Source organism: Neophocaena asiaeorientalis, unplaced genomic scaffold (genome assembly GCF_003031525.2).
Source record: "Neophocaena asiaeorientalis asiaeorientalis breed wild unplaced genomic scaffold, Neophocaena_asiaeorientalis_V1.1 scaffold263, whole genome shotgun sequence".
Classification (NCBI taxonomy): domain Eukaryota; kingdom Metazoa; phylum Chordata; class Mammalia; order Artiodactyla; family Phocoenidae; genus Neophocaena; species Neophocaena asiaeorientalis.
The window spans coordinates 1,195,937-1,219,921 of NW_020175015.1; the positions used below are offsets into that span (position 1 = coordinate 1,195,937).

General features: G+C 37.8%; 1 protein-coding gene across 2 annotated transcripts in view; it reads right to left on the reverse strand.

Annotated features, from left to right (window-relative positions):
* Positions 1 to 787: 787 nt before the first annotated feature.
* The window catches only part of POLD3 (DNA polymerase delta 3, accessory subunit), a 41,610-nt gene continuing 18,412 nt past the window's right edge, over positions 788 to 23,985 (reverse strand). The window contains exons 6-13 of one of the 2 annotated variants that reach the window (XR_003005570.1): positions 21,514 to 21,778; positions 20,348 to 20,420; positions 17,175 to 17,340; positions 14,748 to 14,851; positions 9,054 to 9,166; positions 7,861 to 7,939; positions 3,278 to 3,557; positions 788 to 2,200 (exon numbers count right to left, since the gene is read on the reverse strand). Coding sequence is in view for 1 of the 2 variants with exons in the window: in XM_024761992.1 (XP_024617760.1) it covers positions 3,355 to 3,557; positions 7,861 to 7,939; positions 9,054 to 9,166; positions 14,748 to 14,851; positions 17,175 to 17,340; positions 20,348 to 20,420; positions 21,514 to 21,778 (1,003 nt within the window). In the remaining variant the exon portion in view is untranslated. Of the gene's footprint in view, positions 2,201 to 2,799; positions 3,558 to 7,860; positions 7,940 to 9,053; positions 9,167 to 14,747; positions 14,852 to 17,174; positions 17,341 to 20,347; positions 20,421 to 21,513; positions 21,779 to 23,985 lie in introns of those variants that run through there. The other variant, XM_024761992.1, reaches the window with a different exon arrangement.

A 23,985-nucleotide genomic window follows, 5' to 3' on the forward strand; every position in this document is an offset into this window, starting at 1 on the left:
TTTTAAAAAACTGAAATCATTTCTGCTAGAGAAAGCTGCTTTGATGGGGGGAGGCAAGGGAAAATACTGCAACTACCTGACTGCCAGAATTAAGCAGTCTTACTTTAGCCAGAACATTTTTCTTTAATTCCATTAGAACTTTAATTTGAATACCACTAGAACTAAGATACGATGGGCAAGCATGGGTAGAAACACTCCCTATATGGCACACAAAGTCAAAGAAAATGCCAGCTGTCACGCTGAAATAAAAATCAACTTCTAATGTTACTCCTCTTCTTAAAATTCTTTGATTGGCCCTCATAGTCTTCAAATAAAATCCAAACTCCTTAGCAGGACCCCAACTTCACTTCCCAATATATTTCCCTCCCTATTCCCAAATTCTAATAGTCCATTTCTCCCCAAAAGTCACGTTCCTCTACCTGGAAAATCCTTTCCATTCCTCTTTGCTTGGTAAAATCCTACTCATCCTTCAGAAAAACTGCTTGGCTTTCTCTCCTTCAGGAAGATGTCCTCAACACCCCCCCTCCTATGAGCTCTCTGAGGACCCTGCGCTTATTTATCATTGCACTCACCATGTGATGCTATGATTTCACTTTACTTTCTTGTCCCTTCCACTAGTTCCTGAGGACAAGTGCCAAATTCTAGGATTCTACCTTCTAGTGCTCAGGACAGAAGCGTGACATATAGGAGATACGCAATAAATGTTTTAATGAATAGTAAATATAGCCGTCTACGAATCTCACTTTCTCTCAATAAGAAAATATACTCTCTAAAACCTTTCATAAAATAAGGTAACTATCTTCCCTCTTTGACCACACTGACAACCAGAATGAATATTTTGAAAGAGTGTAACATCTGGGTCATATCCTTGATAACATTTCAGGAAGTTCGTGGCTGACTGCATCATTTATGACATCAAGAAGGAAGCCATCATTTGCAGAGCACCTACGTGTGCCGAATTTACTCTGTATACACATTACTTCACTCTTGGTGGCCCATGGTAACTTGTTTGAGCTCTATTTTGATAAAGAATCTGAGGCTTAGAAATCTGCCCAAGGTCACAGAGCCAGCAAGTGGTGAAGCCAGACTAACACAATGTGCAAGATCAGGACTAGATTTTCTTCTAAAGGAACTAAAAAATGAGGTTGGCTGAATCTAAGATTTCCCACAGGACTGAAAAAATGATGAAGACAGCAAATAACTTGTCCATCTCAGACTATGGGTATGCAGTTTTAACAATATAAACTGAAAACCAGCCTTGTTCCTGTTCAGAGTTTAAATAACTGCATACACTGTTGCCATCCTGTCAAGTAACAGATTCATCAGACAATCAGTTTGAAGCACTGTTTTAAAACAACTTCTCAAATTTATTTAACTCATGTGGATAACATGGTAGAGTTTTTTTTTTTTTTTTACAAAAAGGAAACAGCCAGCACTTACTACTCAATAAGCCTTGCAGACGGCTCAGAGTGTAGGCAGCATACTGGGCACAGTGACCACAGGATTTGCATTATGCTTGCAAAGACAGAACTCCACGAGCACCAGAGTTTTCCAATTCAAAATGTGATTTAATTAGAGATCCCAGCATGATAATTTTTTTTAAAAAGGCTGGATTGTTGCTTTTTTTTTTCTTTAATTTTCCATTTCTATTTAGAAAAATGACTAGAGGCAATGGCGAAAATAACCATTTAAAAGGGATTCCTCTCCAGAAGTTTTTTGTAAAGTTAAATCCAGCCTTTCCACCCTTCTCTCCAACCTTTTACATTTTAAAAAGAAAGGAGTTTGGAATGTGTCAACTTTTATTCAGCTTGCTGCACAAAGCCTCAGCCTTCTCAAATTGTAGACGTAATGCAATGCTGGGACTAATCTCCCAAACCTCTGGTTTTAATCAAGTCCATGGGGTGCCTGGCTGGAGGGCCCTGGGTGACAGTTGCTAAAGAAGCTCCTATTAATCTAAGGTCAGTCACAATCCTAACCTTAAACAGTAGACGGCTGACTGCATCACTTACGACATACACCAGGCGAAGGCAGAAGGAGCAAGAAGCAAGTCAGACGTCCCTCGTCTGTTAAGTCATGAGTCACTCCAGCAGCTGAGCCTGTGTTCCTTTCCCCAGAGCTCACTGTGCAAGGTCACCGCCACACCACCTCCATCCCCTGAGCTCACTGTCCAGCCATAAAGGAAGGTGCTTCCAAGTTATCACTGGAATAAATGATTTTCCATAAGTAACAAATGAAAATGTTTAGATCTACCAATGACTCAGTCTCTCCATCTCTTGTTGGGGAGCCTGTACTTCTAAGCATGTGAGGAAGTTAAAAATACAGAGGAGCAGCATCAACAGACAATGTGCTTTACCTCTTCCTCATTACCTTCCTGGTAAACATTCAGTTTCCTTGAAAAGGAGAAATTTTACTTAACTGTTGTACATTGCATGTAAGAAGGGACTTCTCTTTTTAGCCTTCATTTCACTGTATGGGTTTCCCTCTCTAGGTACTGAGAGTGGGAAAGGGAGAGACAGGAGGAGACAAAAATCACCAAGTGTAGTATAAAGCACAGCCTGTGTCAGCAACATGACAAGTCCTCTAATGTCATCAACGTTGACTCTAAGTAATTTCTGGTGGGGTTGAATACATCATTACATTTCTATTTGTGCTCTGCCTGAGGCTTTTCCCTAACCACTAATTGCGAATAAAGGGCTCGAGAGTAAGAGCTTTTGTGAAAGGGCTAGAACACAAGTAATGTGCTGGTCTGTGGCCAGGTGTCAGTGTACTTCATAATGGAGGAAAAGAGGATTACCGGGAGATTTTTGTTTCAGCCTTTAGTCCAACCAAGATTTAAAAGACTTACAGAAAATGCTTCACACAAAAGTGTGGTAGTGGGGAAGGGAGGATGGGGAAGTGGTAAACACATCCAGTAAAATCCAGGCATAAAAGAATACCCACACAAGTCCACAAAATACAAAAGAACAAGGAGGATCACTTCCTGAGCCATAAATGGATGGATAAGGGCACAGGGTGGGTAGGGCACAGTGGATTAGCCACTAATGGCTTCAGTGATAATTCTGAAACCTGTTCCAATTTATTTTTGGAATGAATTCTTCTCCTGGACAGGTCAAAATTGTGCTTAAAAAATGTTGGAAGATAACAGCTTTTGAAATATTCTTTTGCCTCTTGCTTCCAGGTGATTTCCTTTTTGTTGAAAACCAGAAGCTGTATAAACCTCACAGGATGGAAAAACAGTCTTTTGATAAAGATGAGGTGAGGTACTGGATGAACTTACACAGTAAGTGAGAGTCTGTATGTCTTGGTCTTGTCCCTTGACCACTCCACATCTCTAGACCTAACAGAGATGGCAGTTCACTTCCTCTGGAAGAAGCCAGTAATGGACACTTGTCTGTTGGCTTTGCCCAGAGCAGCAGTTCCTTTCTTTGGGCCCTTTCGTTCCTCTTTGGGTTCCTTTTTCAGAGTCATGGTGGGAGGCCTATGTACAGAGGAAGTCTTCATCTTAAGCTCTTCTTCACTATCTGTGCAGGATTCACTCTCGTAGACCTTTTCAGTTACTGGAAGAATAAAGAAAAAAATGGGATATGAGTGGGTTCAGTCATTTAGAACACAGCTCTCGAGAGAGAATGAGATGTCTGGTTCACTCCAATCCCCTCAGACCCACTGACCAAGGGAGGTGTGCTCACTGACCATCGCAGCTCAATCCCGCTGGGAGATCAGAACCCGCCTCAGGGAGGAAGCAGTATTTTGAGCTCACACAGCCTCTAGCTGGGGCTCAAAATCAACATTCACCCTTACTCCATCGCTGCTATGCCCCATGGCTTTAAGTGGGCCCTTATCATGTGGTTGCCCAAATCCTGCATTTGGGCCTTGGTCTATTCTTAGCTAACTTGTGGAGCTCTACATCAGAACTGTCTGCATCTCAAACACCTACTTCTACCTCCATGCTTTGACTGACTTCTTCAGTCTCACCTCCCTGACCCACAGTGCCTGCCATTTCCATCACTGGTTTTCCTGGTCTTAAGCTCTGCTCTACCAGCCAGTCCCCATCCTACCTAGCAAGACTCATTGCTAGTCCTATCCTGATGTCACCCACTATGAACTGGAGATTAGCTACTCAACTACTCAGTCCTTGGTTCTCAGTGACCCAGGATTTAGTAATGGTCTACATCATGAAGAATGACTATCTCAAGCAAACTTGGTCAGATGACAAACTTGATAGTTTTAAGGAAGGACAACGATAAAATGAGAAAAAGTTCCCAGTGTTTTTACTCCCTGTCAGCCAAGGGTGTAGTGCGTCTTTTCTCCTACCAATAAAATTCACTGATCCCTCCCCACTGGAAACTTAAAAAAAATTATACCAGTGAGGAGTCACTATAAGGAACCCCCAAAGGGCACAGGCACAGACAATCGCTTCCAACAATGATGTCCCAGAACTGATGAGGGTCTCTTCAATACTACTGCAGTGCACACACCAACTGCAAGAAACAGTACAATGCCACCCTCCTGTGACTTTAGAGAGATGCAGCAGCTGTACCGTCAACGTCATCTAAATCCTTTCTCAGCAAATGATGGAAAAAGGAAAACACCTTTTCTTAGCTGAATAGAGTAACCTAATATGCATAATATTCAAATGAGTAAAGTGAAAGGTATTTTTTCCCATTAACATACAATGATAGTTTTAAGCTCTCGATTATTGATCATTTCTTTCTAATAAAATATAACCGCCGAACTGTTCTAGAGGCATAGGCTTTGGAATCAAATACACCTGTGTTCTAATACCTAGTCTGTCACTTACATAGTCTCAAATTTTAATGTGTATCAGAATTACCTGAAGGCTCATTTAAACACGTATGGCTGGGCTTTATTTCCAGAGTTTTAGATTCAATAGGTCTGGGGTGGACCCAAGAATTTGCTTTTCTAACATGTTCCCAGGTGATGCTGATATGCTGCTGGTCTGGGGACCACACCTTGAGAATCACCATTCTTTGCTCCCCTGTAAAAGGTGATATGCTGCCCTACGAAATGTACAAATACACCCAGTAATCTTTGGCAAGCACTCTTCAGTGCTATATTTTCCTCTTGCAATGGGCCACGCTGGAGGTCAACTGGCTATAACCAGTGGAGTACTCCTTCACCTTATTCATCTATTCTTATTAAGGTTGCATAATCAACAGTCCCCTCCCTAAGAGTTCCTAGGATTTGTCATTACTTTCAACAGCCTAGAAGTCACTTTGGCTGACCCCTGTCAACTAAGAGGCTAAAAAAACACTAGTAAGCTTTAAATATATACTAAGCGTTCTTGAAGATCTTAAGGCTCCACAGACCAGAGGCATTAGAATCTCCCATGAGCTTATTAGAAACACAGAATCTCAAGTCCTAACCCAGGCCTACTGAATCAGAATTTGAATTTTGTCAAGATCTTCAAGTAATGCATCTACTCAACAAAGTTTAAGAAATGTTGCTCTAAGATACTTCAGGAATTTCCATAGTATACCTGTTAGTTCAACAATTATGATCCCAGAACATCATCTCCATCCTGATGCAACTTCAAAAGCATTACATAACTGGATTTTAGAACAAAATTATGAGCTGTTATTTACTCAATATCTCAAATTAGGGAATTCTAAAGAGCCACCTACAGATATAGAAAAGACAAGACTTGCTCCTCCATAAGCTATATTATGTATTCAAATGGTGGCATGTCTGTAATATTAAACTTCAGCATCAATTAGCTCATTATTTCATGACTAACCACTGGTTGTCTCATTGCCGATTCTGTGCAATGCACTGCTTGAGGGAGTTAAAAACCAGTCAGGGCAGCACCAACAGAATTTCTTAAGCAGAACACTTTGTATATACCTTAAGGGCTAAAAGGAGCATTTCTATATTCAAAGCTGTGGCTACTTCAAACTACAGAACAAAGGAGATTTCAACTTAAAAATACAGGACCTTTATTTTAGCTGAACAACACGCCACTTTTCTGGGCTGCCATAAAAACAGGCCCAGTTTGCATGGGTAGAAGAATTCTTTTCCACTCAACTGTTTTGCTCTTAGAAATCCACCCTGTCCAGAAGTCCACCCCAAATTTATCTCAGGGGCCCAACTCCCCAGTCCCTGTAGTAAACTCACAGAAAGGGAAAGATCAGCTTTTTAAGCCCACAGACCAACTCCCATCCAGCACAGGACAGGAGAAGCCCCCTGTGCTGGTACATTTGGAACAGTCTGAGCAGAGAGAGGAAAGCAGAACTCCTTTATTGGTTACAGGAGCCAAGATTCATTAGGTTGACCTTGGACTAAAAACCTTAAAAAAAAATGTGCTATGTGAGCACAGTTTTCATTGTTGCATCCAAGGCTCTTAATAGTCCTGTCTGGAGACAGGAGTACAAAAAAGTTCACATCCCATACCTGGCCAAAATTTGAGTACTATGTTTTGAACAAAGTAATAGGTAATTAGCCCCAAATTCCCAATGAACTCCCATAAAGATATTTTTGACACTTTTCTTTTGGGGTAGCAGGAGGGAAAAACTGGCACTGATGCTTTTGTCCTCTTAAGTTTAAAAGAAAAAAGAATAAAAAATTCAACAGTAAATATGTAAATTACCATTAACAGTCAAACCAAGAGGCTTGAAATTCATTACTAGAAGACTAAAAGCAAAAAACAAACAAAACAAAAAAAGACCAAAATCCAGAATTCATAGGCACAAGAAAGTTATCACTGAAAAGACAGATATTTCCTGTGTAAGGAATTTTATTCCCAATCACATGCTACAATTAAAATGGCTGAGGCCTTTTCAGATGAGTGGGAGGTGGGGAATGGGAGAGGGCTCGAGTCTGATGAAAGGTCTTCACTAGTTTTAACAACCACATTGCCTAGGGAAAGTTGATTCTTCAGAGTCTATCAATCTTTTTAAGACAAAAATTTGAACCAGAAAAGGAAAATCAAGAAAGGGAAAAAATACTTCTCTAGGAGAGCCAGCGTGTGGCAGGTGCCACAGGAAAGGAGAAATGACAATTCTCGGCTATCTCACTAACAAGCGGTTGAAGAGCCTAAACCGACAACTTTTTACAAACACAAAAGACAGTACCAGGATCTGAACATCTCATCGGGCCTCAAGTGCTAAATCTTAAAAGCCCCACAGAAGTCGGTCAATCGTGGTAGAACAAGCTAAAACATGGCTGAAGAATCAAGCAATGACTTGAGGCCTGAATTCTAATTTCCCTCTCCATAAAAAGCACATAAAAAGGCCTCCATAAAAAGCACATGCTTTTACCTAACATGGCTTACAAGCAGGAAACATAAAGAAAGTGATTTGGAAGAGTCAGACCCCTCTACAGAACAAATGGGACAAAACACAAAGAAGACTCTTGACACTCTCTTCAGAGTCTAGTCTTCTATAGGAGCTTCTTTTCCACTGTTCAAATGTATAAAACAAACATTCAAAAAAACCCCAAATGTTTCTCAATGTCTATGATTTAAAATTGGTATTGTGGTTTCCATCTTGAAAGTGTTTTTTAAATATATTACTTCACATGAATCTTCACAACAATCCCACATGTAGGCAAAATGGTATTTTCCCTCCACTCCACAGATCAAGAAACTCCCCACCAGAGATGATGTGACCTTTATGCAAGATCTCAAGCATATTACCCAAACAGAAACCCAGGTATTCTGACTTTAGTTGTAGTGTTCCCTATATTCCACTACTCAAAGTGTGGGCCACAGGAAAGCAGCCCAGCACCACCTGGGAATGAATCATGTGCATATTAAAGTCTGAGGCACCCTGCTCTGTAAGGGATTAAGGTGCTCTCCATGGTAATAACTCTATCTCTGGATTTGGAGTCAAAAAATTTTCTTACCTATGCAGCCCTCCTCGTCCACAAAGGCTTTAGATTTTAGCACACGTTTTCGTTTTCTTTTGTTTTCTCCACTTGAGCCCTAAAAGATCATAGGAAGATCAGAGGATACGACATTAAATTGACCAATCAAGCTACAGAGAAAAATGACAAAAGTTTTTTACTCTATAACAATCACCCTCCAATATTCTATGATGATAAAAAGTTAAACAAGTTATCTACAAATTTCCCTTTAGGGGATCAGCCCAACCATAGACAAGTTACGCTCATTGATACTTCACTGTGAGAAGAAAAGTAGCATGTTGAGCAAAGAACTGTGTTCATTCAGTCAACAAACTTTTGTTGGGTAGTGCAGGCGTCAAGGTTAAAAAGACCAATAGGACAAGGGCCTTAGTGGAGGAGAGAGACAAAGAAAACAGACCATTGCAATTCACTGTGGTAAGGGCTTTAATGGAAAGCCACAACAGATACTATGGAAGCACTCAGGGAAGGCCTCTAAACCAGACCAGAGGTCTCCACGGCATCCACCCTTGCCGTGGATACCTGCTAGTTCAATCTTGACACTGCAACATTACAACTGTCTAATTTAGTATCAAAAGGTATTACTTATACCAACTTCCTTTTCTTTCCACTGGTCGTCCACCCCATTTTCTCTTCAGCTAATGAGGAAATCAGTGCAAATGAGTCTTAACACAATGAATTAAGGAAAACTAATATTCATAAAGGAAAAAACCCACCCATCTTCTCAGTCCTTCATTATCTACACTAACAGAAGCAGACAAGAGCCAGATGAAGATCATTGAAAACTGTATTTCCCCATTTGCAGCCCTTTTCTGGAAGAGCAACAAATCTGCATAAGTTGTTTGTTCTACTCTGTCTTTCACACACTCTGCTGCAAGACTTCACTTTGCACAATGCCAACAGGAGTTGGGTGGCACAGCTGCCCTAAAGCTGGAGGGAACGAAAAACAAAAGAGCTCCCAGGATTGACTTTGGCCACATTCCTGAGATGACACCTTATGGCTGAACTCCCTCTTCAGGTGAGAAGAGAGGGAATGCCCATTCTGCACTACCTATAGGAGAGCAGGACGAGACAGGAGCCGGTTACTGACATCTGTGAAGTGTACAGCAGCGAACTAATGTAGCAGAGTAGTTTTATCCTTGGGCGATAAAGGACACATCCCAGTAAAGTTGTACCTTGACAGAAGGAGGCTCTGGCTCAGTCTTCGGCACTGGTTCAGGAGATGGAGAAGCAGGAGGAGGTGGGGATGGTGACTCAGCTTCATGAGCCCCAGGAGAGTCTGGTATGACTGAAATAAGGAAACAAGCTTAGATAAGAGAACTACAGCAGTGTCTGGTACAATGCCTTCTCCACTGGCTCTCTAAACTTCCATGTCTAACAAAGGGTTATTTTGCAAGCAGTAATTCAAGACAACCAAGGACTCTGCAATTATATAACTATAAATATCTTTAAAATACATATTTTATTAATTTTCATACAAAGAGAATCAAAGAATCAAGAATTATTAGAGCCGGAATATACCTTAGAGATCATCTTAGCTAAGCTTCTACTTTTATAGATAAGTCAAAGTATGAAGCTGTTTTATAAATATCCACTGATCAAAAAAAATATATATCCACTGATCATCTACCATGTGTCATGTATTTCACTTACATTATTTTACTTTATCCTCACAACAAACCTAAGAAACTAATACTATTATTCATACATTAGAGTTGAGTAAACAGAGGTTCAGAGAGGTTAGTTAACTTGTCAGGGGCACAAAGCTTGCAACTGAGGCAGGAGGTTTTAGACCCCAGTCAGTCTGATTCCATAGCCTTACTATTCCAACTATCCCATGCTACCTTACCACTCAGGGCCAGACATTTTCTCTTAAGATCAAGTAAATGGAGATAATCCTCAGATTATACCAAATGTGAGTACCTTTCATCTGAAGAGCTACAAATCCATTACAAATATATTTAAAATACACTGACGCATCCACATTTCTTATGCTTATGTCACTAAAATTATATTGAGGCAGAATGCCTGACTAAGGCAGACAGACATGGATTCTAGCATATGAATGTGGGCAAGTTGTAAAAAAAATCTCTTTGAACTTCAGTTGTATAAAACAGAAATAATAGTTAACAGTGATTTTGTGACTGTGGTCTGAGGATTATTTGCCATCACTTGAGATGTATGTTAGACTGAAATTTTCCAGCTGATATTAAGAGCATAAACTGGGGGGTGGGGAAATCATCTTTGACACAATGATCACAATTACAGCTCTAACAACTAGGACTTGCTTGTTAATATGTGTTTGGGAACTACTTCTCACTTGCCGCACTGATGAGGCTTATGTTGCTACACTGAGATTAGCAGGAAAGAATATTTTAAGGAGAGAAATATTGCTATGGAAGTGGTACCACCTGAAACGACAGTACCACCAGAGGGATCCCATCATTTCTGAATAGTTCCAGAAATAGTATAAGGCCCATAAGAGAGGAAGTGAAAATCCTCAGCTGACCTATTGCTTAATTACGACAAAGAAATTGCTGGTCAAGGGACTGGGTAAGCTGCTTAGCCTCACCTGCTCCCTGAATCTCCTGGCTGTATTCAAATTCTTAGCACAAGTCTTGGATCTGAAATTCTCCCAACCGATTAGGTCAGTGTTAAAAATTATGACAGTGGAGGGTTCAAGGCCAAATGACCTAAAGAGGTGAAGCAGAACAACAGCCAGAAAGAAACAATAAAATATACACTTCAAGTATGAAATGGGCCCCAAAACTTTATAAGCTCTAGGAAGTAAAAACATAAAAGGAAAGTGGTCCAGCTATTAACCAGCTCTGGGAGACTAGAACATGATGGGAGCTCAAGGAAGCAAAAGTCCAGTCAAACCACAGAACCAAGCACACGTTTTTCTGAAGGTATAGCTATTAAGAAAGCTGTGTCGCAATGTGTTACAGTGGTGGGAGTGAAGTTTATGTGGTGAGGATGCCAAAAAAAAGGAATTTTGAGTACTCTCAGCAATAAGTTTAAGAGTTCTTACTCTATTTCCAGTTCTGTAACAAGTTGACTTAACCAAGAAAAATACAATCCCAGTGGCACCCTCTAAGACCCCTCTCACTGCACTGTATGGACTGTTTATCTACACTTCACCTTCAGACTCTAAGCTCCACACAGGCAGAGGCACCATGATTTCCCTAGCACTGAATATACAGTAATAATTTCTTTTAAATAAAGGAAAAGAATCATTTTCTGAACTAAATTTGGGATGATGAGCTTCTAGGTCAAGGAAGATTCAGCATATACCTCCTTCTCCCTTCCACACACCCCCAAAGAGAAACATTATAACGATAATAAAGGAAAGAAATGTTGTAACCCTCTCATAATGGGGAAGAGAACACCAGAGGAGCCAAGAGCTCTTAATGAATAAGAAATTTCAACAAATCCCTGGAAGATGGAAGGCAGATGGGAAAAAGTTGACAAGGGAAGCATCAGTCAATTAGGTGAGTCTGACAGGAGACGTTACTATATATTATAAAACTTGTATTTTATCTGATTTTTGAAATTGTGTACATGTATTACTTTGTTTAAAAAAATTTTTTTAAACAAAATATTTTAAGAAAGGAAGGACAGGGAAAGCAACTAGAATTTTCTGGGCTTTACAAACATTAATCATTCATTTTCATAATAACCCTACAAAATCACTGTTACTATTTGTTTTATATTGATACAACTGAGGTTCAAAGAGACTTTTTTAAAACTTGCCCACATTCATATGCTAGAATCCATGTCTGTCTACCTTAGTCTTTATTACCAAGCCAAGCATTCTCCCTCAATATATTTTTAGTGACATAACCATAAGGAATGAAACATCACTCACGCCAGGAAAGCAACCTTTGTTGGGGCAGCATAAGAGCTGTGGTAAAACTAATTGCAGGGATCCAGTAATGTAACCACTGTTTATCAGAGAGTTTTCTGGAAGAGATGGGTAACTAGGATTCCTGAAAATCATTCATAGCTTCCTTTAACCTTTAAAAAAGGGGCGGTGGGTCATTTGCTTAACATTCTCTATAAGCAATTTGCAAGGACTGAAAATGGTAGCAAGGACTGAAACATACCATTTAAAACTTTTTCCTAGCAATATAGATAGTACTCTTAATGTTGTTTCTCTCTGGGTCTGGCCTTTTCTTGCTTTACAAAGGGAGTATGTACAATAGAACTGCTAAAGGTGCTTATGACTCTGCCAGGGAGAAAGAGAAAGGAACAGTCCCTTGGGTAGAGTTAAGGATATGAAGTTGACGGGAATTTTCTGAGAGAAGGTACTTTCAAGCGTGTTTATTACCATTAAACGCTTACTGAATTTCAATAGGAAAAGTGGGGTGAATAATAAGAAAACTGACTCTATGTTAAGCACTGTCTCGGCACTTTTGACGCAGCATCTTATTTAATGTTCATACAAGGCCGGCACAGTTTGTGATAACATCCCTATATGAGAGACGAGAAAACAGGAATTGATTAAGTTAAGTAATCTGCCTAAAGTCACATGGTCAGTGGTAAAGGTTAAGATTTAAACCCAGGTCTGTCTAACTGCAAAGTCTCTGCCATTTCCTCCACTCCTGCTGCTCATGTACTAACTTCCAGCTGAAGACAGCATATTGAACTAATAGTGTAACAGAAATAAAACAATAATAGGTTAGAGACTGTATGAATGTTTAAAATGAAATCCCACTGGCTTTGAGACAAAGAAGAAATTTAGGAATAAAATGGCAAAGGTTTATAAATTTAGTCAGATGCCAAAAATTATCTTTGCCAGAAAAAAAAATTTGAAAGCCTCTGCTTTATATCATCTGCTATTATAGGTTGTCCACCTCTTTCACATTTCTTCTCCCTTCCAAACTAAATAACCCCACTCATATTTCTAATCACTTAAGGGTATTATTTTTGTGAGCTAAGGATCAGAACTACAGAGAATATTTCAGAAGTATGTAAAGAGTGTTCAATCAACCACAGTAATTCCTTGACTTAGAGCTGACTCCTTCACTAATACTAGAGTATCTAGTTTACTTTTTTAATGTACATTAGGATGATGGCTTCAAAGACTTTTTTTAGAATCTTCTTCAAGTTCTTTTCCTGGTTGGAATTTAGGGAAAACTGTTCCAATTAGCACACATTCCTAAGTTACTTGCTAAGTTATTTTCCTGTGTGTCTGCATAGATTTGCCTCTATTTCCTTCAACTCTTAACCAGTCAGAATGTTCCTTGATGGTTGTTTCATCACACACTTGGGAATCTTCCTTTCTGTAGTCTTGGTTAAAGCATTTTGATAAATGACATGGAATGAGTATATAGCAACTGCTCCATTGGGATGCTCACAATACCCTATCCCTATCCATTCCACAGTCAATGGAAACCCTAAATCCATGGAAGAGTCAAAGATGTACCTCTGCCACAGACATATTCAACTTTCTTGTACAATTTCTTATGTATATGCATTACTGTCACCTGTATATATAATTTGTTTTTTCACTCACTTGAGCTAATAGCCCCCCACTTTTGGGGAGCCTCTGTTACCATTTTCAGTGCTTCTTAAAGTAGTTTCTGGTAACAGTAGAGTCTAACAAGTTTAGCTTTGTCCTTCAACAGCATAGCAGGTTCCTTTTTTTGCATTCATTATTCTTTAATCTCTTTTTAGTGTCAGTTTGTTTGCTTTTGTCTACCTTTATATGATGCTGAATCCCTTTGGATGATAGTTCCCCTGGCCATTACCAAAAATGTTTTATACTCATTAGGCCATGAATTCATGGAGAATCAATCACAGCAGCTCAAGCTTTTCACCACTGGTTCTCAAACCAGGCTTTTCAGGATCGAAGTCATCTGGCATATCAGTCCAACCCAGGTATTGTTCTCTTTGGTCTCCTCCTTTTTCTGTACACATTCATTTACACATTTTGGGAAGGATACTTGATACTGGCTCTTAGAATAACTGATATTCTTTTAAAAGGCACATTAATTTTTCAGGCAAGACTCTTGCCCTTATTCTGTTCGCTTATTGTACAACAGTGTCTACAACTTAAAACTGGAAGGGTTCACAGTGTCATTCCCTCTCAACAATGACCATACAGATTCTTCATCTTAGCATGGTTTTACTTATGTGGTACAAAACACCACCAATACCCCGATGCCTACAATATCACCCATTTTATAAGATTCACATGAAGGTACCCAAAGGAAGAGCTCCATTTTATTTTTTAAAAAAGAAAACGTCCTTATATAATAATCCTTATTCTCTTTCCCTTTGTGTTTGCTACTTTGACAAATTACCATAAGATTATGGTTCTTGTCAAAAGGTTAAAGTAGGTTTTAAACAGAAATAGGTACACTGTGTCTCTCAGTGCTAGGATTACTATTGTCACTGTAACCCATAATAAGTAACTTTTTAGCTCCTTGAGCCTAAAATCATCATAATAAGAACTGACCCTTCTGTGGACTGAATGTTTGTGTTCCCTCAAAATTTATATATTGAAGCCCTAATCCCCAATATGATAGAAGTAGGAGGCGGACCTTCGGGAGATAATTAAGTCTCGAGGATAGGGCCCTCATGAATGAGATTAGAGACACAAGAAAGATGATTTCTCTCTTTGCCACAGAGGATACAGCAAGAAAGTGTCTGTCTACAAATGAGGAAGAGAGCTCTCTCACCAGGAACTGAATCAGCAGGCACCTTGATTTTGGACTTCTTAGCCTTCAGAACTGAGAGGAATAAATTCCTGTTGTTTAAGCCTCTCAGTCTATAGTATTTTTTGTTATAGCATCCCAAATTGACTGAGACAATCCCACTAGCCAAAAATTAAAATTAAAATTTGAAAAATTAGCAATGCCCACCTTCATCTTCACTGCTATCAGACTCAGGAAGTTTGATTCTTCTCCTCTTTTTCTTCGTGTTTTCAGTTTCTTTTGTCTCATCATCAGATACCTCCACTTGCTTCCTGTTGCCGTTTGGGAATAATTTAAGCATGTTACACAAAATAAAAATATAAGTATTCATGTGCTACTATCAGCCTTGCTTCATAACTCATGATCTTAATTCCAGAGGGTAGAAAGTAAGAGTCGTAATAGACCCATAAGGATACTCTGCTAACTGACCACAGCTAGGTCATTTCATGGGGTAAACAGAATAAAAACTTTCTCTAGCTCTCTAAAGACCACTGTAAGCTACTTACCAGGTTATTGAAAAATTTTCCAAATTCCTTCTTACTTCCCCTACTGGCCTTTCAATCATTCAACAAGCATTAAATAAGCAGCTACTACCTACATAAAGGCTTTTTGCTAAACGCTCAGATGCAAAGATCAAGAAAATACCATTGTTCTCAAGAAGTTCTGGCAGGAAAAATGGGTATAAATACCACTAACTATAAAATACAATGTGATAAATTTTACTGGACAAATAACCTAGATCCATCTTGACATTATTTAGCTCCTCTGTCTGGATACTCCACCACACTATTCATTCAATCAACAATAATTTATCAAGGGCCTAGTGCGTGTTATAGACACAAATAAGTACAAGACATAGTTTTTACCTTCAATCTTATTTCTTATGTAACTAAATATCAACTTATTTTTCTACCTTAAGCTAGAAAAATAACAAATTAAACACAAAATAAGTAGAAGGAAATAATAAAGAGCAGAAATCAATGAAATAGAAAATGTTAAAAGGTAAAAGTTATTTTTCAAGAAAAGATTAATAAAATTAGTAAGACTTTTACAAGACTGATAATGAGAAAAGTATACATTACCAATGTTAGGAATGAATGAAGAAATCTATAGTGATACCTACAGATTCCATAGACACTCAAAGAATAAGGCTATATATATTATAAAAATTTTTATGCCAATAAACTCAAGAACTCAGATGAAATTCCTTTAAAAACACATTCAAAATTGACCCCAAAATAATAAGAATATTTGAATAGCTCTATTTAAAGAAATCAAATTCATAATAAGAATTTTCCCACAAAGTAAACTCCAAGCCTGGGTCCACTGGTGAATTTTATCAAACTTTTAAGAAAGAAACAATACATACCTTACACAAACTCTTTTGGAAAACAGAGGAGGAGGAAACTCCTCTCAACTGATTGTATGAAATGGGCATAACTTTGATACTGAAATGTGACAAAGACATTACCAGCCAAGAAATTAACTGATTATAGCCCCCATAAATATAGATGCAAAGAATTCTTAACATAACATTAACAAATCAAATCTAGCAATATATAAAAAGGATAATACATCATGACCAAGTGGGGTTTATCTCAAGAATGCAAGGCTGGTTTAACATTTGAAAACCAGTCAGTGTAATCCACCACATTAACAGAAACACCATACGATCGCCTCAATAAATGCAGAAAAAGTATCTGTCAAAATTTAACACCTATTCATAAAACATCTCAGCAAACTAGGAATAGAAAAGACTTCCTGAATCTAGTAAAGGGCATCTACTAAAAACATACAGTTAATGTCCTACTTGGTGGTGAAATCCTGAATGCATTCCTGGCAATAACCATCAACAGCGAGTGTCATACCCATGGTTAGAAACATTTTAATCCATCCCTATCACATGTTCCTAGGAGGTGAGGCCCACTGGACAGAGAGCTCTGACCCTCTGAAACGTCAGCATTTTGTTGATGTTTTCTAATAGCGTAGCCCCAATCTTGCCACAAAAGTCAAGTATGTCTGGGCCTATCAGTGCTGACAGTGTCCTTTAGAATTTCTTTCAACAGACTAGCTCCTACCAACTATGAGGTAGTGTCTCAAATTCCTGGATTCATTTTTAACAGCTTGTGTGCTTTTTATTTTCTTTTCTAATTACATTTTACCACTTGAAAAATAAACTCATTGATACAAAAAGAAAATAAAGAACTTTTTCTCTTAAATTTCACTGGAAACAGTAACCCCTCATTTGGCAACCTGAGGTGAAAAACAGACACAGAGACATACAATCAGGCACGCTTATGCCATGTCCACAAATATAAAATGAAGTAAAGGAGAAGACAATCAATTTAAATGCAATGGGGCCCAAAAAACTGGCTTTGGGCTCTAAATCATCTGAACTGGCTGATTCAAGTTCTGCTTCACTAGACAAGCTATGGAGCTTCTCTCTTCATTTTGGTTATGCAGCTGTAGCCCTAAGGCTATCCCTAGTAGGATTTAGTGCTCAGCTGAAAACTGCCTGCTTGTCAATAAGCCCAAAAAGACCTTCTCACCCCCAGCAGAGACACTCTTCCCCAACAAGTAACAAAATTTTCCTACCTTTTATTTTCCTTCTGCTGCATCTTAACAGGCTCTGCTTTTTTGCTAGATTTCTTCAGGCCCACAGGGGCTGCCAGCTTTGGTTCAGTGACAGACAGTGGAGGTTGCTCCACTTTTTTTTCTTCTTTCACTGCTTGTTCTGAATCCAAATTGACTTTAATTTTATCTGTAAATAAAGTATAGCAGACGACATATAACCCCATCGTGCAATATTAATCTATCATTCCTTTGACAGTTTACTAAGTGCCAGGTAATATATTAGGCACAGGGGCTAAAGGGATAAAAAACAGTCCCTGTCCTAACAGAGCTCATGGTCTAGTCAGAGAACATTTCTCCTTTCCAACTACCACTCTAGCTATAACTGTTTTCATTTCTGCCTCCTGCTAATCCCTCATTGTATCACAGCCCCCAAGCCAAATGATAGTAAACGTAGCACTTAGAAAAAAATGAATACAACTTTATGAAGTACCAACATTCTCATTTGTTAGATGAGGAAATTAAGAGTCAGAGGGATTAAAAGATGTTTCCCAAGAGTATGCAGCTTATGAATTCTGAAAACAGAAAAGCATCTCCTTTGTATACGCAAAAAATATGAAACACCTTTTTAAGCAAAGAATGGTAACAGATGATGACTTTTTAATTTTGTCACCAATAATTTTTTGAAATATATAGAGCATTAAGGTTTTTGTTACTGAAACAGAATTCATATCATAAAATTTACCCTTTTCAAGTGTACAATTCAGTGGTTTTTAATTGCAACACCACCATCCAACTTTAGAACATTTCATCACCCCTAAAAGAAGCCCTGTACCCATTAGTCATCACTCTCCAACTCATCCCTTAACAACCACTAATATACTTTCTGTCTCTATAGATTTGCCTATTCTGAACATTTTGTGTAAATGGAATCATATAACATGTGGCCTTCTGTGTTTGGCTTCATTTATTTTGCATAACATTTCAAGGTTCATCCATGTTGTAGCATGTATCAGTACTTCATTCCTTTTCATGGCTGAAAAATATTCCATCATATGGATACATCACATATCATTTAACCATTCATCACATGATAGACCTTCTTGCTTATTATGAATAATGCTGCTATGAACATTTGTACAAGTTTTTGTGTGGACACACAGTTTTAATTCACTTGAGTAGATACCTAGGAGTGGAAGTGCTGGGTAAATACGTTTAATTTTTTGAAGCACTGCCACACTGTTTTCAAAGTGAGCACATCATTTTACATTCCCTACAGCAATGTATGAGGGTTCAATTTCTCCACATTCTTGCTAACACTTGTTATTGTCTGGCATCTAGTTTTAAATGGTTCAAATACCAACAATCAACTCTTCATCCAGCTCTCAAGCTTCATTTTCATTGCACTGATCTTGTCATGTGTCAAATACAATAAAAACATTCATAATTTTACTCTAAACATTAAGCCTTGAAAAAAACATCTGTTAAATAAATCAGCTTTGTAAGCCATTCTTTTAATTAAGTGAATATTTCATTCCTTTATTTTATCCAGGTTTCCCCCCTCCCTCTATTACATTCTATCATAATATCCTGTTACTCTCTGCCTAGCTATTACAATCATTAAGTATTTTATTTTTTCTGTATTTATTTGTCTTTCTACTCCAGTAGAATATAAGGGCCATGAGGACATTTTCTGCATTGTATCACTAGTGCATAATAGTGCCAAGCATGTAGTAGGTGCTCAATAAATATTTGCTAAATAAACACATGAATAAATAAATGTATACTTCTGTTTGACTTTTACAATTTGCAGTCATGTTTTATGTATTTTAGAAATAATAGTAATTTTAAAATTCACTGGCTTTTAAGGTTACAAACATATTAAAAACAACAACAACAAATAAACATGTGGGCCCCATCAAAGTTGCCAAGAAACCACATAATCTGATTGGGTATAGTGGACTAGCACCAGCCGTGCAGGCCAGTGACATTAGCATGACATATTTTCACAGAAGTAGGGAGCCCTCCTCATGCACTGTGCCTGCAGTAATACAATCATGCCTCCCAATAACCTGAAAGTAGCAAATTTTCAATATTTTTTCAGAACATAAAAATGTTCTCTGATAGCATTTTTTTTGTGTGTGCAAGCCAAAAATTTTTTTTAATTTTTATTTATTTATTTATGGCTGTGTGGGTCTTTGTTTCTGTGCGAGGGCTTTCTCTAGTTGTGGCAAGTGGGGGCCACTTTTCATTGCAGTGCGCAGGCCTCTCTTGTTGCGGAGCACAGGCTCCAGACGCGCAGGCTCAGTAATTGTGGCTCACGGGCCCAGTTGCTCCGTGGCATGTGCGATCTTCCCAGACCAGGGCTCGAACCCGTGTCCCCTGCATTGGCAGGCAGATTCTCAACCACTGCACCACCAGGGAAGCCCTCTGATAGCTTTTATGGCTAATAAAAAAAACTATTATCCCAATCTGTCCCCTAACTACCATTTTGACCATCACAGAAAAGCAGATTTCTGACTAATTTTACTTGCATAGGCATGTAACAAAACTGCTTCCCACAAAATCTTTGTAAAGTGCTATGCTCCAAGAAGTGTGCCATAATTATCCTGCAACTCCTGCATTGTTCCTGGTGTTCTAGCCACATACCCCCGGGGGATGTGTACTTGATATGAGAAGTACAAAAATATGTAGTTATCGGTTCTTTCTATATGAAAAAATCCTCATATATATATATATATATATATTTTTTTTTTTACATCTTTATTGGAGTATAATTGCTTTACAATGGTTAAATATATTTTTTTAAATAAAGGAGATTTGCTTTCTCATAAAGTAAATATTTATAAATGGCCATTATAAATAAACTTCTCTTTTATTTTAACACCCATTTTCAAGAACACTATAAAACAAATATTTAATTCTCTTTTCAAGGCAGGAAGTAAAAATAGAAATAAGTAAACTACCCTCCAGGATATCTCGACTGAACCCAGCTCACCCATAAAATCTATTGTTCCAGTTGGTTATATTCATCAACATATAGATCTGTATACTACAAGTTTATGTTAGGATGCGGGAATGCCACATGGTAGTGTGTTAGATAGGTTAAAAACTGGACAAGGTGGCTTTCACCTCAGATATAATGTTATTACATTAACATTCATATATTAGTCAAAGGAAGGTAAGAACATGCTTACTCATAGCAGCTTTTCCAAAAAAATTGCTTATCGCATTCCCTTTCCCTGTTGGCTTGTTGCCTACCGAAGATGCCTAAAAGCATAGAAAAACAAAACACACATGATTTTTTTTCCTAATGTTTAGGCTGTTCTTCAAGTAGCAGTCAAAAAATCTCTTCAATAGAAAAGCACACTCTCATGATCATACAGTCTCTATATTATTATGCTAAAACGTGTAGGCACTAGATATAAGAACAAATCCAGACCAGATTGTATTTGGTGTTAATCGCCAAAGCTTAGTTTTCCCCGGTTTTTATAAAATTATTATTTATGAATATGTCTAAACTTCTTTAGAGTACATTTAAAAACTACTTAGTTTGACAGAATTAAAACACATCAGAGGCAACATGGTACAAAATGGGGAAAAACCTCCAAAACATTACATTTGTAATCATCCTAATTGGAATGCTAAATGCTGATTCCACCACCTAATAGCAATATGACATCCAAATTACTTAGCAAGATGATAATGATAATGTCTCCCTCACAGAAGCGATAAGAGGATTGAAGCAAAGACCAAACTATTGGCACTCAGTAGGAGTCCTATAATTGTCACTGCTTTCCCTCTCCCTCTCCTCTCCTTTCCCAAAGTGGAAGCTTTAAAATGACAATAATGATAATAATAATAATGGCAATAATTATGCTTTTCTAGATTATTTTTAATAGTATGAGACTTTTCTTAAGTCAACGCACTTAAGTTAGTTGAGATGACTGAACAATAAAAAACTAAGGAAAGGGATGAAAGAAAAAAACAAGAAAAATTCATTAAATAGAATGAGAATGTTAAATACACTGGCAAAGCCCAAAATACAGATGTTCCCAAATAACATACTGCTAATATACAATTCTTTGCATTATTTCAACTGGGTCTCACAATAATCTTATGATGTGTACAGGGCAGGCATTACATTTTACAGGAGAATCTGAGGCTTGGTGAGAAGCATTATCGAAAGAAAAAGGACTACTTCAGGTGAGAGTATCAAGAACTAAAGGATTTACACTAAAGCAGAAAAAACAGAACTAAATATCAGAACCTTAAATAATTAAACTACTACCACTGGAATTATTAAATGCTTTTCTAGTTACCCATTCTGAGCTGTAAAAGCATATTTTTAAAGAAGACTTACATTCGTTACTTCTTTAGCCTCTGTTTTGGTTTCCTTGTTGGCATCTTGGGTTTTAGAAGCAGCTTTAGAAGCAAACATGCCCATGATTCCTTTGGGCTGCTGGGAACTCTGTTTGGGGATAGGTGGGCCATGACCATTGGTGGTCAACTCATTACTGGCTTGTGGCTCAGGTGATACCGGAAGATCTGACTGCTCAAACTTTTCAAAAGATGAGGATTCAGCAGGAGCTCTAGGGACGGCAGCTGCACACTGGATGGCACTAAACCTGAGGACAGAAATGTTACATTAAATTAATTGATGTCAACATCAAACCTTATTTTTAAACTCTTGTTTCTTCCCCACAATACTTTCTAACCCTAATACTGTAAAATAAGAAAATTTTAGAACTAGAATGGATTTTATTTTATTTTTTTTATTTTTTAACATCTTTATTGGGTAGAATGGATTTTAGAAATTAGTTTGTGCAACAAGTACTGGAGAGGAGTGAGTGAAGTCCTAGATTATACATCTTGTTAGTAATAAAACTAAGATTGGAAGGTGTCTTCTACCAAGCCATATGGGTATTTTTGCTTTTTTGAAAAAAGCATCCTAATTCAAAATAGTAAGAATACACCAAACAATAATAAAACATTAGTAATTTCACCATCTTTGGTAAACCAAATGGTTATCTCTTGTTTTTAAAGACCTTCAACATATAGGGCTAGCAATACCATAAATACTGACTGAATCAAAATTAAGAGCTTTAAATATTAACAAATTTCCTGGCAACTCTCCTGGCCAGAATGGATCATGCTTTAAAACATGGAACAAGCTGGGAACAGAGCCACTGGCTTCTATAACCTGTGGTCCTTTAAAGTCACTTATTTAATAATTTATAATAATCCCAACTAAGAGCACCAGACAAGTATGCCCATAGCCAAGTGAAGAAATTTGGAACAATTTGCATGACGTATTAAAGGGAACATTCATCTCTTCTTCTCTAATAATTGTAAATGCGCCTGTTTCACAAAAATCCATAATGTAATGTTCTACATTGTGAATGGGTAACTGATCCAGCCTTGTCAAACAGTTGTACTTAAAGCAAAGTTTTCCAACGGTTTCCTAACAAAGAAGAACATTTTATTTCCCTCAGTCTTTTGCTTATTGAGGGTAGGTAAGAGCTCCTTGAAGGTAAGTATATTATTCACCTTTTATATTTCAGGCACCCAGTATAAGACCTGGCACAGGAAAATACAGGTTGAAAGAAAGATTATTTAAGTCACTGAAAGTGAGGCTTCTGGCTTCTCTCCTTTCTTTAGTGTATCATCTCAACTTGGGGTGGGAGAAGATGGAGGTTAAGAAACTATGTGGTGATAGCAATTATCTTACAGATCAACCAGGCACAACTCTGAGATTAACTGGCCTAAAATAAAAAATCCCTGATAATATCACTTAATTTCTGAAGTAACTTTAGGCTGAACAGCCCTGAGCTAGAGTCCACAGCTCCAAAAACCTTCCACTGATTTATTACAGTCCACATAGAAAACTCCACATTAACACAAATATTTTGTGCATCAGAGTTAAGAACAGACGGAAATCATTTCCTTTCACTCACCACTCTTCCTCTCTGGCCCTGCAGTGCTTCCATGTACAGGGAAAGAGAGCAATGTTTTATTTCATTGTCAACATCTAAAGTTGGCCCCGAGACAACTCTTTCTCCATTCGGTCTACATTCCACACCTTAGGGTCAGGACCAGGAATTGGCAATGAGGAAGAGACCAGGTTAGGCTGGGAACATGTCCGAAGAGAGAAGAATCTGCTCAATCTAAAATTTCAACTTTCTTCCTATCACAACACTTCTTAAAACACATGAAACAATGTGTCAGATCTCAGTTGGCCCATGATTCTCAGGACCAAATACAAACTTCTTTACTGGAGATAAATTCCTCACATTTCTACCGAGGATACTTTAAGTATTTAAGTAAAGTTTCATTAAAGTGCTTCCTACTATCACATTTGTACTTGCCATGTTTATCTTAGCGGTCCCTATGCAAATTTCATTGTGGACTTTTGAGTCACTTTTATTCTTGTTTGCTTACTTACTAGATACAACAGAATTGATTTTTAGAGTTTGACATACCACTAGATTTTAATACAGATTATTTTTGAAATCTAATAATACAACTTACATAAACATATCTGGGTGTTAATGTTTTCTTATAATCCTTCCCTAAAAGACACCAGACATAAATTACTCTTTAGCTGTATATTCATTATTTATCTAATAAATATTTGTGTGTCTATTATACTCAAGGTTTTGAGCTGAAGGAAAAAAAAGAACCAATGTCTACCATTAATTCACTCAACAATTATTTACTTTATGCTTACCATTTGCCAGGCACCATTTTGGGTATACAGTGGTTAACAAAATAGACATGATCCCTATGCTCATGGAACTTACAGAAATTATTTTTGGCAATACTATACCTATTT